This window comes from Phanerochaete carnosa (genome assembly GCF_000300595.1).
Source record: "Phanerochaete carnosa HHB-10118-sp unplaced genomic scaffold PHACAscaffold_6, whole genome shotgun sequence".
In the NCBI taxonomy this organism is placed as follows: Eukaryota; Fungi; Basidiomycota; class Agaricomycetes; order Polyporales; family Phanerochaetaceae; genus Phanerochaete; species Phanerochaete carnosa.
This window is the reverse complement of record NW_006767633.1, coordinates 2441870-2456799: the sequence shown is the minus strand read 5'-3', so window position 1 is coordinate 2456799 and position 14930 is coordinate 2441870. Positions and strand designations below refer to the sequence as shown.

Here is a 14930-nt window from a genome sequence, read left to right as displayed (position 1 = left end):
TTCCTGCATGCGCCAGTGGGAACGCATTCACTAAACAATATGTCCTTAATCTATTCAACCTCACGTCTGAATGACCTATCGGCTAGCTGTACACGGGACGGGTTGTCGGCAGCCAACGCTCTGAGTAAGATAACCCGTGTTAGACTGTACTATCAAATTATCTATCCAGACACATTTACAGCGACTACCCTCCGTCGTAGACACGAATTCGTCATCTAGCATGTTAATTTTTCTTGGCATGCTTTACGCTTCCTCGTCGCCTGCCGCACGCGTCGATGAGGCTGAAAGCATCCCGAGAAAACAAACACCACAGACTGCCGCCCTAGAAACGTGAATGTCAATACGGGGCGTTGCATAAGAAAATACAGCCAGAAGTTATTCGTTTATTGCGTGTACATGTATACTTTACACTGAATAGGTATCACCAACATCGCTCAGCATAAGGTCTGGGTATATTGTGCTACACATGTCTGTTGCCTGATCATGTACTGGGCCCACCACCGCGGCTGCCCAAAGCCCAAGCCTACATGCTGGAAAACTAGAGTTCGACCGCTGACTCTCTTCGTGAACACATCGGTACTGCACTCTGCTTGAGGTTGCATGTTATACCAGCACCTCCAGTCGTCGTAGAACAGCGGCATGTCGTCTAGTGGTCTCATCATAACTGCTTAGTCGCCTCAACAATCGTCCAACTTGAAATCTTGAGAATATCACTCGACTTTCGAGAGAATGAGAGTGAGAAATACTTGGGACGCTATGGGAGGCTGGAGCAGTGGAGACTGCAAAATTGCAAATTGAGACGTTGAGGAGAAAAAAAAATGAGTCGGCCCAGGCTCGAACTGAGGACCTTCTGTGTGTTAGACAGATGCGATAACCAACTACGCCACCGACCCTTCAATGGTGCCTCCTAAGAGAGTCCTATCATGCAAAGACACTGAAGCGGATGATGTTCGTGGGTCGTGCTCAGCCTTCATCTCATCCTATATGGAAAACTCAGATAAAAGTCACATCTCGTTCAAATATGGAGACAACCGTCGAACTCACGTTAAAAGAAGCTAAATCGATGATGTCACGGGCGCGCCCTAATCCACGTCAAAAGAAAGAGCTAAATCATTGTTGCGACGGTGAGCGTGTGACAAAGGAGTGGCGCTGGCAAGACGGCGAAGGTGAGTGACCTGCTGAATGGGTTGTTGACGGAATGTCCCATTAAGGGGTACTACTTTCAGGCCCTTTCAAGGCTATTCTTCTGGTACGAAAGACTGAGTAGCCTGCGGATACCCCTCGATAACATCCACGAAGACCAAGGTTCGAATGAAGGTCCACACGACAAGGGTGTGGCTCTGTTCTATCGCTACTCCTTGACACTCATACCGAACATATCTTTTTAGCAGCGCTTTCCGACATGGCATGCTCCCTTCGCTCGTTCTAAGCGTACAGCTATCGCTTATATGGTGTTTCGTCTACGCGCCATCCAGCCGACGGGATGTTCTGTTTGCCCGATCAAGCGCATGTGGTGGCTAAGAATCTCAGCGCTCCACAAGACAGGCACCCTCGTGGCGTTGGCGTAGGAGGCCCCGATGAACACTGTCGTACAGCCTCTGGAGTTCTAGATTTATCGCCACAAGTCCTTCACTCCCTCTTTTGTCCGTGCCCTTCATTGATTACGATGCGATTGGCCCCCCTTCACCGCTTCCTCCTTACGGTGGAACTGACCACAATGCCACCGCCTCTTCGCTTCCCTCCATAATGGCATGCAATTACGCCAATATTTGTGTATGCTAGGCAACAGCGAGGCTACGTGTGATGAGAGCACGGGCAATAATATTTGGTTCGTTATAGTTGGCCTGATATCTACCAAAGCCTCCAACAGCTTAACACAACAATAATGTAGGGCGCCATCTTGTCAATTCCTACGCCGGTCCGCATACAACGCTCCCTTGTTTCCACCTGCTCATGTGGGCGCTTTGCCTTTCTGGGACCCACTCTCGAGTGCTTGTGTTGCATTGACCAGCGCGGGTCTCAGGAACAGTCGGTGGGGATTCCCCATCATTTTTATACATCTATCACGCCATCGCTCCTGTAGACGATCCCGGAAAATCTTATGGAGGAGTGCGGGATTGACGCATACGAGTGGCTCGAAGGGACGGCTATCGCCGACCCGCAAGACTTGACTTCTCAGTATAAAACATCCCCGCGGCGCAGTGGAACGCTTCCAAATGGAAGAACAATGGTACGTGCAGTTTCTTGGTGAGACATCGCAGACAACGGATAGATTACCCGCCACCGGGCGGAGGATCGGGCGAATTGAGAACCAAGAAGCTGCGCACATTCATACCCTCGAGATGTGGTTACACGAGGACCCTGAATGAGAGTCGTTGCAGATTCGCATCAAACAGTCTCCTTTCTCACCGTTTAATGCTTGGATATAAATTCCGATGCTTCCCTTCCTTTGTTCACTCCCATCTCTGCCCCACTCTTGAAATTCGATTCATCTCGTCGATCGTCGCACGATTCACACCATCGCTGTCGCCTTCTGCTTCATCCCGTCGAGACTCGCGCCATGCCCAGAATATCTCACGGCGAGCGTTCTCGAGCAATATGCCCCGCCCAAGGTAATCGAGACGGGCAGAATGTCGCGCCTTCGTCTGAAGGCGAGCATGAACCAGGGCACGCTGAGGCCACTCGGCGGGAAATTCGTCCGGTGGATAACCACGCACATAACCATGCATACTTTCTCGCCCTCAGTCGCCCTGACGCGCACGTCCGCCCCACGACAACACTCAACTCCTCCACCAACGTAGCTACGGAAGCAATGTGGCGCATACCCAGAAACAGACACAAAGAAGGAAGCCCTTGGCGTAAGCTTCGCCTTTGCATAGTCGGTATTTAAGACTAACCATATGTACGACCAGGCCACTTTTGAAGCCGTACGACCGCGTTTCGAACTTGCCACACTACGGCATATATCGCGGCATGCTGCGCTATCGCGCGGCCGCACTGTGGAGCAAGATCAGTATAGGTAGAGTGCGGGCGTTCCGCCGCCTTAAGAAACCCAAGCCCATGAAGGTATGACAACAGCTCTCTAGCGTCGTCTGTTTACTCAACCTACGGGCTAAGGTTACGTGTGTGGCATGCCGCAGATTGGTCAGAATGGCTGAGTCTCATCTCAAGCGACACCATTACGCTCATTTACCTCAACACCTGTGAGCCCTTCCGTTACTCCTGTCATATCCTAGCTGAAGTAATGCCCCGCAGTCGACCGTTCCCGTGTCCATTTCCTGACTGTTCCCGGAGGTTTGCTCAGAAGGGTGAGCGGGAGACGCATTTTCTGATACAGTCAGTAAATCGCCACCTTGTACGCGTGAGACAGTGGCTAATAGCAGCATGTCAGCCTCGATGAAGTTCCTGAAGAAGACAGGACGTACTGTGGCATCATCGATGAAGATACAGGGGAAGTATGCACCTGGCGGAACATTGACCCCGGGAGTGTGTCTACCCACCGCTTGGAGGGCCACCCCAGCCGGCAGCGGCCAACCCGGGAGGAGATTAAGGCACTACAAAAGTCTCGCATGTCTTCCAAGAAGCTCAGGCCCAAGAAAACCCTGGCGTGCCTGGAGGACGGAGAAATCTGGATTGAACCCTGGGACGGCTCTATGGACGACGGCTGGGGCCTTTCCGGCAGAGGCGACGGCAACATCGCAGTATTCGGCCGCGCTGAAGACGTCGACGACTTGCTGGCCTCCGAAGCGCAAATGATAGAAGATCCTGTGCTTCCGCTGGTGGCACAGCAGTTGACTGTTGCAATGCCGCGGCATGAAGAGGAGTACGAGGATGACGAGGAAGTGGATAAACTCGCAAATGATAGCGAGCTCTACTTCACCGACCTCACGAACGTCAAAACCAACCATTGTGTCCCAACTCCTCTTGTCGGCCCATCTAGAGCCGGTCCCTATCATCCGGCCGAGCCCTCGATGTCCTTCTCGTCAAGCTCTGATCGTATGCAGAGTTCGCTACCTACGGCGGTAAAGCTTTGCAAACTCCCTATTCCGATACTCCAGTCGCCAGAAGAGATGCAACGTCTCGGACGCTTCAAATCTGTCCCATCTCGCTTGATGCCTCCGCCACCGCTTCCTATAGACCCGCCACATGCTGCAGCAACGACGCCTTTGGGCTGGCGGCGGCTCGATACAGATCAGCCCAGTAGCAACAGAATAGCAGCAGCACATACGGCGCCACCACCAGTTACATCTCCTTACTCACTTCGTTCACCTGCCGACTGGGATCACCACTCTCCGTGGGACTCTTCTCCGCGCGAGTACTACACTGGCAAGCATTGGCGCTCTAACTCGTCAACCTCGATGACGTCTCCGCCACAATCCCGCCTAGGCTCCTCATACGAGGTACCGCCAACGGGAGAACAGCACATGCGCCGCTACGATCAAGACGTCAATTCATCCATGCTATCGCCATTTGCGGGTCGCTACTCAAATTTTTGCCATGCCGATGCAGCGACATACCGGCCCTGGACACGCCAAGATTATGTGAGCCCCTCGCCTCCGCCACCACCTGTAAAAATGCCTTTTGAGGCTTCTTCGTACCCTGATATCCCTCACCACGTGGACCCGGCACACAAGAACATCTCGCAATCGCCACCATCACAACGCCCACCATACGATTACACATGCTACCCTTCGTCGACTGGCAATATCATTCCGCTGTATATGTACCCCTCGCCTTCGGCGAAGGCTCCGTTGCCGGCTAGGCTACATCGTACGGCACCCATTGGACCTCTCTGCGAACCGCGAGAACCCGCCAACGAAGGTCACGACCGAACACGGGAATCTTTAGTGCTCCCTAGCTCTTCCCGACAGCCTTACCACTCGCATCCGCCGGCATCTTCGGTATCGACGCCGGTCCACCTACATGTACAGACGGCGCCGTGGGGAGACCGGATACTAGAGGGCTCTGCTGAACGTGCAAGTCCGATGTGTACTCGGACGGAACGTCGCCTGAGTTCGGACGAAGTTATTGGACTGGACAGCCTCCTGTCTATCGGGAATTCGCGTGTCCATACCTCTTCTCAGACAATCTCAGCACTGGGGCGTTCAGGTCAAGCGGCAACTGAACGCAGCACGCAGTCTGGCAAGTGGCCGGGCAACTCTCGCTTCGATTCGGACAGGATGTCGAAGCATCGCCGATGACGCATCATTGCTGTCTGCGCAACACAACTGGCTTACTCTCTCTCTCCCCCTTTACTTCTCTCTCAGTCTCCAATTTCAGGAGTTGTGCCAATGAATGACATAATTGCGACCAGTACTCTACCCTGGCTCTTGCTCAGCATGCGTATCGCCAGTTTGCACTCTTGTAATACACCTCTATGCAAATTCGATTTCTTCGTAAGATAATTCGATTTGTAATATTTGCAGAATGTGAGTTACCTCTCAGACTGTCGTCATCTCAGAGTTTGGCGTCGCAAATATTGCGGCTGGAGTATGCCGGTTGTCATGGTACCCATAACGCGGGCGCATCACCGGTGCACGTGAATGGCGCGCCTCGGAACCAACGTTGGGACGCGTTCGCACAGGCATCCACTGCCAGCTCCTCCCTGGGTGCATCGCCGTGCTATTTCGCACGCGCAAAATAACGTGTAGTTCAGGCAGTACGCTTCAGTGGTCAGCAGACGCGAGAGTTTACGCGCTCACAGCTGATCAAGGCTTCAACATTCAATCTGAATATCATGAGGATGTCAAAGGAAGACTTGGAGCTTGAGAAGTTCATAAAGACGCATTCAATAATTCCCGATGATATGTTGAGAATATTAGGGATGGCAGTACCAAAGTCAGTGAATGCCGCACTGTTTCTCTTATAGTCATAATGTCTGACATAATCATTTCAGATCGTTCCAGCCTGTCATCGAAGTTACACCTCCCAAGCCGCACAGCGAGGCAGCAAAGCGTTTGATTGCACGCTATGGAGTGGAGAAAGGGGAAGCGGAAATTAACATTACCACAAAGACTCTGTCCACATGTGGCACGGAGAATGTTTCAGGTGCGGTCTTGTATGATTGTTTCATTGTCGCCGTCAGGACTGACGATCGACACTGACAGAGAGATTCAGTTCTACACACTCTGATGAAAATGGCAAGCCACCTTCTTCTCCAGGTGTGACTACGCAAACTTTACCGGAGAAAGCTGACCCCATCCCCGCTGACGTTCCTCTCGAGAAGCCGGGACCGGCCAACGTCACAGAGGTATCATCCTGCGCTGCCAAGCCACCGTCCTGTGCTATCGAATCTCCGCCTGGACTTCTCGAGTCTCCGCTCAGCGCTTCCGAACCTCAAAGTCGATCTCCGCCTCTGGCAAGGTCGTCTTCTCCAGTCGCTCGCACTCAAGTATCCGAGCCCCATCAAAACCGTGAACTGTCCGCCTCAGCTGTATTACAGGCAGCCGAATGCACCCAAAAATCGTCGGAGACCTCGTGTGTCTCCCCGACCATCCAGGAACCGCCTGTCCAGCAGCTTGAACGCCACTCCAGCCAACATTTGGTAGGCGCCGATATTCCGATGGAAATTGATAGCGAACAGTGCGACGGTATTCATGAGCCGGACGACGTATCCATGAGCGACACTGGGCTGCAGCCCGACATGGACCAACAGTCGCCGACTGAAGCACCTGGTCCACTGTCACCGCAATCACCGCCTACCATCCCGCGTGTACCGACGCCACCATGGGGATACAGGCCATCCGCGGACATACGGCGGGACGCTCGGACGCTCGACAATCCTGTGGAGTCCGCGCTCACCGCCTGTCTTGCAGTGGCCGAAATCCGCTTGGATAAAGTGCTGTCGTCAGCACGGCGCGGCACGCCGCCATGGTACCCCCATACTCGCTGCGGAGCAGAGTGGCTGAGGACGTTCACCAAAAGAAATATGGCTCCGCAGGATGCGGGCACTACTGGTAGCACCGGGACGTTCCCAGACAAAACGAGTACGGCGTGAAGTACTACTTTTGAAGGGCTTCATAGCTGCCGACATGCTCCGTCGTGGACCTTTTACTGACATCGTTATTTTCTCTTTTTTGTTATGAATCTTGTGCTCCCGCTATGCATAGTACTAGTACGACCATACTGTATAATCTACCTTCCCGTATCTTGGATTACTCGTTTTTCTCCATGTTTTGGATCCTGCTAACTACTGTAGTCTAGTACAAACTACTCTGCGAAGTCTCGGGCTTCCTTGGATGCAAATTATCGTCATATTATAGGTTATAATTAGATCTTCAGATTATTATGAAGTATATAACACGAGAATGAGGTAGCGAAAACTTGGCTGGCAGGCGCGGGAGGCAACAAAAGAGTCTCCCAGGTTGTTTCAGGACAGAGATATAATATCGTCAGTAGCCATAGGAGTAACAACGTACTGTTATCTGACGAGTGAAAGACTCGTTGTGGTGCTTGCGGACATAACAAACGTCTCTCGCCACGATGGAAATGGTGAGCACCCTTGCTCCGCAGTCAACGCGAGGGAGCACAACTCATGCGCTCCTCAGGCTCTCAGATTGGTTCACTGTGAGACTACATTAACGAGTGGCGGGTAGCGCGGGGCCTTTGACGGCACCGTGAAAGATGGCTTTGGACCTAGTGGTCTCGGCGACCAAGATCCCGACATCAAAATCGACCACTGCTATATCTAGGGCTTGTTTTGCGGCCCTGGAGAGGCGTCCCTGACAACGGGCCTGTTGTGCGGTTGACAAGAAAAGATGGTCAATGTAGTTTTCATGATTCACGCAACGTACGGCAGATCTCGCAGATGGCGATGTCAATACCATTCATTGTTGCAAACGTGCTGCTGGTGCGTCCCGATCTGCTTTTGTCACAAAAGGCCCATCCACTCGTGCCTCCACATCGAAAGTTCTTCCCTCAGCTCTGACCGTCCGTACTACACTCTACCCATACCTCTCGAACTCGAGCTACATGAGCCGCAGCGTCCACTCCTGATCCCCTCAATAGAGACGCTGCAGCCCGATTGCTTAGAGTGTGGCCCGGGCCTTTCCCTTGCAAGTGACTGGACCTTCCCTGACCCGGCGTTCGGACCGCCCCCGCCCATATTTATGGCCGTCCGGGATGTGGTTCTTCCTATGCTTGAACCTCCACCAGCACATATGTCTCACAGCACTCTCGATACCCGACAGTTTCAGGACCTCCCCCTGTCAGAGACAAGTGCGCCTCCTCACTGGTCTGCGCGTCGTGCCGAGGAGTGGGCCTCAACAAATGCCGTGACGCCCAGCGCCACAGGGCCTCACAGGGACCGGGTGTCGACAAGCATGTACGCGGTCCCAAACACCTCGTGGCCCCCTCCTCCAGCCCAACTGGCTGAGCACAACACGAGCCGACACACCATGAGCTCTAGGGTCGCGACGACCGACAGCAGTGAGCGGTGGAACAATATCTACCAGCCGGAGCAAGGCTATGTGGAACGCCGCATAGGTATCGCTTCGAATAGATTCACCAGCTCGTCGTGCGGTAGCGCAGCACTAGCGTACACGAGTCATTTGCCCACAGCACCATCGCCGGCTTCGCTCTTGACGGGCCGTTGCATGCAGCCGACATCAAGTGGCATGAGGCCCGACCATCACCGGCCACCATCGCCGCCGAAGACGACTCCTCTCAGCAGTCCACACAAGCGGTCCTGCGACTATGGCCATGCCCTCTCTTTGACTCCGGCCGGGGGATCCACTTGCAGGGCCTTATCAGCCAAGGCACCTCGACCACCATCTTCCGCATTGTCGTCTGCCATCCCGCGAGTACCGACGCCGCCATGGGGATACCGGCCGTCGGGTATCATACACGAGGAGGCTTGGGTGCTCGACGAGCCTATGGACGCCGCCCTCGCCGAGCGCCTCGAGTTGGACGGAGCTCGCTTGGAGAACGCGCTGTCGCTGGCTCAGGCTCAGCGCGGCAGCCCGCCGTACCGCCCAGATATTCACTCGGGCACAGTGTACGCGGAGGCTCCGCCACCGCGGGATGCAGGCAGGCGGTCGCACAGAGACAAGTTCAGCGACGACGTGCATGATGTGGGTGCGGAGTAGCTGGACCTGGCGTTGCGACTGCCGATGAGTCTCGCTGCGGATATTTCTAATATCTCGAATGTCAACAATTTCTCACGCGCCTGTCATACTTCACGCTTCTCCTGTACAGAGAGCTGCTGCGATTACAGCGCAATCCGCTTTCTCGTGTCTTGGCTCGTACCTCATAGTACTAACCTTGCTACACATGCAAACCATTATTATAGCAAGTCTAGTAACATCGTACCGTCCTGCAATGGCCTTGTCGAATGCAACGTGTTGCGCGTCCTGCAAACATCGTATCTTCACAACATGCGCTAGCGAGCTGATAACCGTCAGCGTAGCACTCAGGGACTGATCGGGCACTGTCTTAGGGGTCTTCCTGGGGCTTGATACCGTAGATTTTGTCAGTGATTCACGCATTAGAGCTGTCTGAGGAGCATAGAAGGTGATCTGTGCGACCTCGAGTTACTGCAGCGAGCCTGCGTATCAGCTGCGTGGCTTGTCGATAGCTAGGGTCGACAGGATAACGTGAATGTCAGTGCCACAGCGAGAGTCCGGTCTTAAAAAGCGAGCAGAAAAGACACAGATCGAGGACAAGAGGTGGACAGAAGTGTGCACCTGTGGACGCCGGCGCGCACCGAGTTCCTGGAGGGAGAACAAAAGGCGACTCGAAGACGATCGCAGTCACGGTCATGGTAGCCACGGAGATTGGCTTGGCGCAAGCGCCCTTCCGAGGCCATGCCAGATCTTCACCATCATCCACGACCGTAGCCGCTGTTGTTTCTTCCCCACTTCTCTAGTCCACGCATGTGGCGCGCGACTACCATAATGCCTTTAGTGTAATGTTGCGAGAAGGAGGAGAAGAATGTCTGCAGAAATTCCGTTCTGCGGACAGCAGTGGAACTGCTACCGTGCACTGCAACAGCTCTGCTGATCTTCAATAGACGTTCGACCTCGACGGACTTACGCCTCCAGTTTGGCAGCAATACTTGAGTGCGGTTATCCTCCTAGTGCACATCCGTGATGTGGTACGAAAGGCCTATAAATGATACTTCGATAGACTCGGATACAGTCGCGCAAGTGATCTAGTCATGGTATGCCTATGTCATCATTACTCTTGGCCTAGCAACTGGTTTCAGAATAATGCGCAAAGAGTCTGGTGTTTCTTTCGATGGTTAATTCTTGTGTCCAAGTAACCAGGCGACTGTTCTGCGGTCGCCAGATGAAGGGTGAGTGGCCTATCGATATCGAAGACTGGCTTTAACCTGACATCCTAGGTTCACAGAATTCTGAAAGCTATACCACAGAGCAACGGACGATCAAACTTCACTCCACCTTTACTTTCTGAGCTACCTGCGGATCAATTTTGGCAGGCACAGGACTCGGACGCAGCGTCGAATCCCGTCCGATGGCCTATCTGAGCTGAGAATTCTCGTCAATCTCGTTAATACACCAGGAGCCTCGATGCCCGTGAATCCGTTGCGACTTACTGCGAGAGGTGCGCAACCATTGATGCCTTCGTTATGTGATACGCTATCAGTGATCCCGTTGCAGTCCATCTTCGTGTACTGTTACTGGGACGACACTGCGAAGGCGACCCGACGAATATCCAAAGGGGAAGAGCCACTCGGCTCGAAAGTTGTGAAGTCACCTTCGGCTTTGCGGGCTTGGTGACGCCCTAGCCACCCACAAGGACCTTGACACCGCCACTTCTTTCAAGGACTATCTCCTAGAGGTGGTCACGTACGATAGTAAAAGAGGTTGTAATGATTCCAGAGATGGAAGACCAACGGTCACGGAAGACCAGAGGAGTGGATCGACCACGTTCATTTCATTGGTTTGTTGATTATCGAAATGGCATTACGTTCAGCTCATCAACTGCCACTGCGCATAGACGCACCATCCAGCGGCCGTGGGCCTCCGTTATCCAACTCCATCGAATCCCGCGTATGCATCAGAGCTGTGTTTGTCAAAGGTTTGAGTTGGATAGTAGAAGAGTGCGTTTTGCGAAACGAATTTTAGAGCGTGAGATGGTGAGGGTGGCGGTAGGTTGGCCATGCTGTTTGACACCACCGGTTAAGGATGTCGATGGATGCACGAGACAAGTTATCAGGTCGTTCATCGTGCAATGGTGTATCGCGTGTGGAGGGGCAAGACCGAAGATGTGCAGTACGAGAGAGTAGAGGAAGTAGCTGGTAGTGTTCGAGCCATGACACGATCGAGACCGTCTGGGTGAGTTGCGTAACCATTTCCCGGGAGACTGCGGCTGAGAGTAGTCGCCGCCGCAGACACGCAGCCGTGATGAACGCGAGAACCAAGAGATATTCCTCTCTTCAGAGTCACCATAGGTATCGTACTACGGCCATATGCGAGAGTGGCCCACATCTGACCACCTGGTATCCCGAATGGCACTGCAATTCCACCTGGAATATTTTCTGGATTTCTTATTTCACCCTACAAAACAAGTCCACTTTTTGAGGGCTCGGGCTTCAGCCCGAGGACATCTTAAGTTCTCTGGCGGCGTGTCGAATCTCGCTCACCCCACTGATACCGTGAGTTCGCCCTAGTCCGTCATCAATGTATCTCAGTTCAGATTGTTCGCCTTGTTTCAAGCATTTCCATATGTTTTGCGAACATTGACGAGGGTTTGGAAGGTTTATCGGATTCTCGTAGGTGCGACGCCACGGAACACCCCCAGCATATAGGTCATAATATCTCCCTAACAGGACGCGATCTATTCACACATGGGCTGCATGCCCACACTTGATGGTGTCATCACCCCAAAACGCCACGGTCGAAGTCCCCTCAGATGCGGCGCTTGTATTCTATGTTCCTTTGTACTCGACAACGGCTCGACCGCAGGCTCTTTGTGAACGGACGGCCGGTACGGCATCCTTGGGCGGGCACGCAAGCGCGTGGCACTATATTACACCTGCCGCGCCCCAAATACCAAAAGCCAAGGGATGCGCTAGTTGCATATGGATCACTAGACATCCTGGACGACATCGCCACATACTAATCGAATATCGAGGTACTCGCGCTCGAGGCAGAAGCATAGGGGACACGCGGTGCAGATAACCAATCATCTCGTCCGCCCCTAAGTCTGTGGACTTTGTATGAGGCCTTGTCACAGCATGCCTTCCGTGCCGCGAAACGGGAGCGGCGGTGTCGTGGCTATTCGAGTCGAGTCCAGGCTGAGTTCCCTTCGGCTCTGGCGGTGGCGGCAACGGGAAGATGCGAGATCCTAACGATATCATGCATTGTGATCATACTAGACCAGTATCTTGCGGACGTCGTCTTTCTTCCGGATACTAACTTTGACGTGTCTCCAAGTCGCGGCGAATTTAGTGCGAACATCAGCGTCTAGTACTTCACCAACGATGCGTCTCCCTTAGGTGCTAGTATCTTAATAATTCATGTGCAGTGCGACGATAACTGCAAGGGTGTTGTTTTTGGTGGCGAAGAACAACGAATGCAGCCGCATTTTGTTGGTAACTGGGGCCGAAGGCTGCGAAGGGCGTCTAATTAATTGCATCGGGCGAGACACAAAGGGATTGCCATCCGCGGTACGTGGAACCATCTCGGACTCCGAGACATCCAGGGCGAGAATCTCACATATCGGGCAGATTTGCTGCTTCCTGATCACGATGTGTAATCTCCCTGTTTCGCAACCGGAGTGGCTAACCAACTTTTTGTATCGCAGACCTGTCGAGTCAGGGTGGAAACTCAGCAAACCGGTGCGGGATCAGGCAAATGGTTCCTCGACTTTTGTTTGGCCTTCCTTTGTTCAGATATAAAAACGGTCCCATCACTTGGGTCCTTGCCATATCCCCCGACCTTGCTCGCCACTCCTCGTCTCCATCTCTTTGTACCAACGCAGCAATGTCAAAAAGAACTATGGCGTCGGGGAAAATAAAGTGAGTACCGGTCTAGTACATCCATTCTCATGCATCTGACACAATCTCGTGCTTGAAGATCCTCGCACCAGCCGCACGTCGATCCCAGAACACGCGGCCACCACACATCCGAAATGCACAGCACCGCCCTTGTGTGGCTAGACAAGGTTCTACAGGACCTAGAGGAGAGGAAGCGAGATACCTCAAGGCCGACTCGGGTAAGTCGTTTGACGATCTCCGTGCATGTTCGTTTTCACCTGGTTTGAAGATCACATGTGGCGCATGTGGCAGCAGTTGTGCGAACAACAAGTCTTCTGTGATAAAACATGCGGATACACATCGGCCCTTTGAGCTGTGAGTATATGGTCGACGTATCCTGCAAGCTTGCCCTAACGTGCACTACAGTCGGGAATACGTGTGTCCGTATTGCGAGTATCGTTTTGGACAGCAGAGCCAACTTCTTTGTCACCTACCTGCTTGCCCAGAACGTAATAGCTCACAGTAAGCTCTCTGTCAAAACTGCCTGTTTCTTGTACTGACGAAATTGAAGCGATGTGAAGGATGTGGAGCTTCCTACCTGCGGAATTATACTCCTAACAGAGAGTCAGTTCACTTTCGCCTGCGGCTACACGAACAAACACGCCCGCAGCGTGACACAGCATCGACAGCGCTCCCACGGACAGTCTAACCTTCGCGAACGTCGCGAGGGTGTGCGGGGCCTAAGACCTGCATTAACTCATAGGCAACGAAAGAGCCCCAACACCATCTACGTCTGGATGGACAGAGATTGTACTGAATATAGTACAGCAGGTGTTCCTCAGGTTCACCTCACCGCAGTGAGGGAAGCGTTAGAAAAGGAGGTCGCCGACGCACGCTACTGGGCCAAGATCGCCACCGCGAAGAAGAAAGCTGCCGTAACCGCTAAGAAAAAGGCGAGGCAACCAAAGAAGCGCGATGCGACTCGACGTATTGCTGCAGCACTTGAAACGCCCACCACGGCTTCGTCACCTATCTCGCCACTCAATTCTCCCGGCACAACTTTCGAAGAGCTCTCCCCGGTGTCGACCGCCCTCACAAGCCCGAACCTTCCGCCACAGGACATGCCGTCTTGCCGGGATACTCCAGAGCGCCCATCATCCGAGTCCTACGAGCGCACCACTGCGCTGCCTGGCTTCCACGAGGCGTTCGGCGATGTTCCGTCCCCCCATCATGACGACCGGCCGCACACTCCACCGTCTCCCTCTGCCACATTTGCAAGCATTTCGAGTAGAGAAAACGACGTCATTGTGCCGGACGAGCATCGATACTACCGTGTTGGTCGTCAAGACCGAGCCGCCACGCCGCCACGCGCGGATTTCCGCCAAGCCTCTCGGTACAGGCCTTACGCAGTTCCTGGGACACACACTCGTCATGACTGCGGACATGCCGAGTCTCTGCAAGGATCCTCTAGAGATCCGTATGCCATGGATTGCGCGCTTCACGGTCATCTGTCTGTTGTGGGTTGCGACGTGCCCGTCCGCTCGTCAGCAACTCTGGAGCTGTCTTCTTTTTGTAAGCCAAGCGTGAAAAATATCACATCACCCCGTATGTCTCCTCATGTCCGTTGCGAAAGCTCAATTTTCCGTCTCAGGCGGGCTCAATGGTAGATACGGCGGGGTTGAAGTACCTTCATGGATATCAATCGGATCGCTACCTCTGTGCATATCGTCGTATATAGTCAACTTGTCAATTTTTGGGTATGATAGTAACTCAAATACCTTGTTCAATCTACTACACAGGGCCCCCGCGGACAGCATCCTGGGCACTATCTGCGGGATTTTGATAATCGTGTGACCCAGATTCCGATTGCAGCAGAATCTGAGCGCTCCTGTCCAAAATCCGTTCGATTTTTGTCTGATTACACTTTTGGCTCTGCTGTAATCACTATCAGCCGGATTTGGTATATCTCGCAATCCGATTCTTAGTTGAA

The 14930-nt window shown here is 53.2% G+C and overlaps 5 protein-coding genes and 1 non-coding gene across 6 annotated transcripts in view; 5 read left to right on the top strand and 1 right to left on the bottom strand.

Annotated features, from left to right (window-relative positions):
- The window catches only part of PHACADRAFT_123894 (glycosyltransferase family 15 protein), a 4387-nt gene extending 3954 nt beyond the window's left edge, over nucleotides 1–433 (top strand). The window contains exon 6 of the mRNA XM_007397250.1: nucleotides 1–433. Within this exon, the coding sequence (XP_007397312.1) occupies nucleotides 1–219 (219 nt within the window). The 3' untranslated portion in view covers nucleotides 220–433.
- Nucleotides 434–819: 386 nt separating this feature from the next.
- Nucleotides 820–893, bottom strand: PHACADRAFT_t92. The gene has a single exon. It is a non-coding gene; the product is annotated as a tRNA-Val (tRNA).
- Nucleotides 894–3417: 2524 nt separating this feature from the next.
- PHACADRAFT_210422 (uncharacterized protein) lies at nucleotides 3418–5444 on the top strand. Its single transcript, XM_007397249.1, has one exon. It carries the CDS (start codon nucleotides 3570–3572, stop codon nucleotides 5199–5201), a length of 1632 nt encoding a protein of 543 aa, XP_007397311.1. The 5' UTR covers nucleotides 3418–3569; the 3' UTR covers nucleotides 5202–5444.
- A 123-nt stretch (nucleotides 5445–5567) lies between these two features.
- On the top strand, nucleotides 5568–7322 carry PHACADRAFT_210421 (uncharacterized protein). The gene is made up of 3 exons (XM_007397248.1): nucleotides 5568–5838; nucleotides 5897–6048; nucleotides 6108–7322. Exons 1-3 carry the CDS (start codon nucleotides 5738–5740, stop codon nucleotides 6995–6997), a joined length of 1143 nt encoding a protein of 380 aa, XP_007397310.1. The 5' UTR covers nucleotides 5568–5737; the 3' UTR covers nucleotides 6998–7322.
- Nucleotides 7323–8120: 798 nt separating this feature from the next.
- PHACADRAFT_210420 (uncharacterized protein) lies at nucleotides 8121–9347 on the top strand. The gene has a single exon (XM_007397247.1). It carries the CDS (start codon nucleotides 8136–8138, stop codon nucleotides 9084–9086), a length of 951 nt encoding a protein of 316 aa, XP_007397309.1. The 5' UTR covers nucleotides 8121–8135; the 3' UTR covers nucleotides 9087–9347.
- Nucleotides 9348–12947: 3600 nt separating this feature from the next.
- PHACADRAFT_29823 (uncharacterized protein) lies at nucleotides 12948–14607 on the top strand (the record flags this gene model as incomplete). Its single annotated transcript, XM_007396485.1, has 5 exons — nucleotides 12948–12982; nucleotides 13041–13179; nucleotides 13230–13315; nucleotides 13367–13462; nucleotides 13512–14607. The coding sequence occupies 5 exons, from the start codon at nucleotides 12948–12950 to the stop codon at nucleotides 14605–14607; spliced, it is 1452 nt and encodes a 483-aa protein (XP_007396547.1).
- Between the last annotated feature and the right edge of the window lie 323 nt (nucleotides 14608–14930).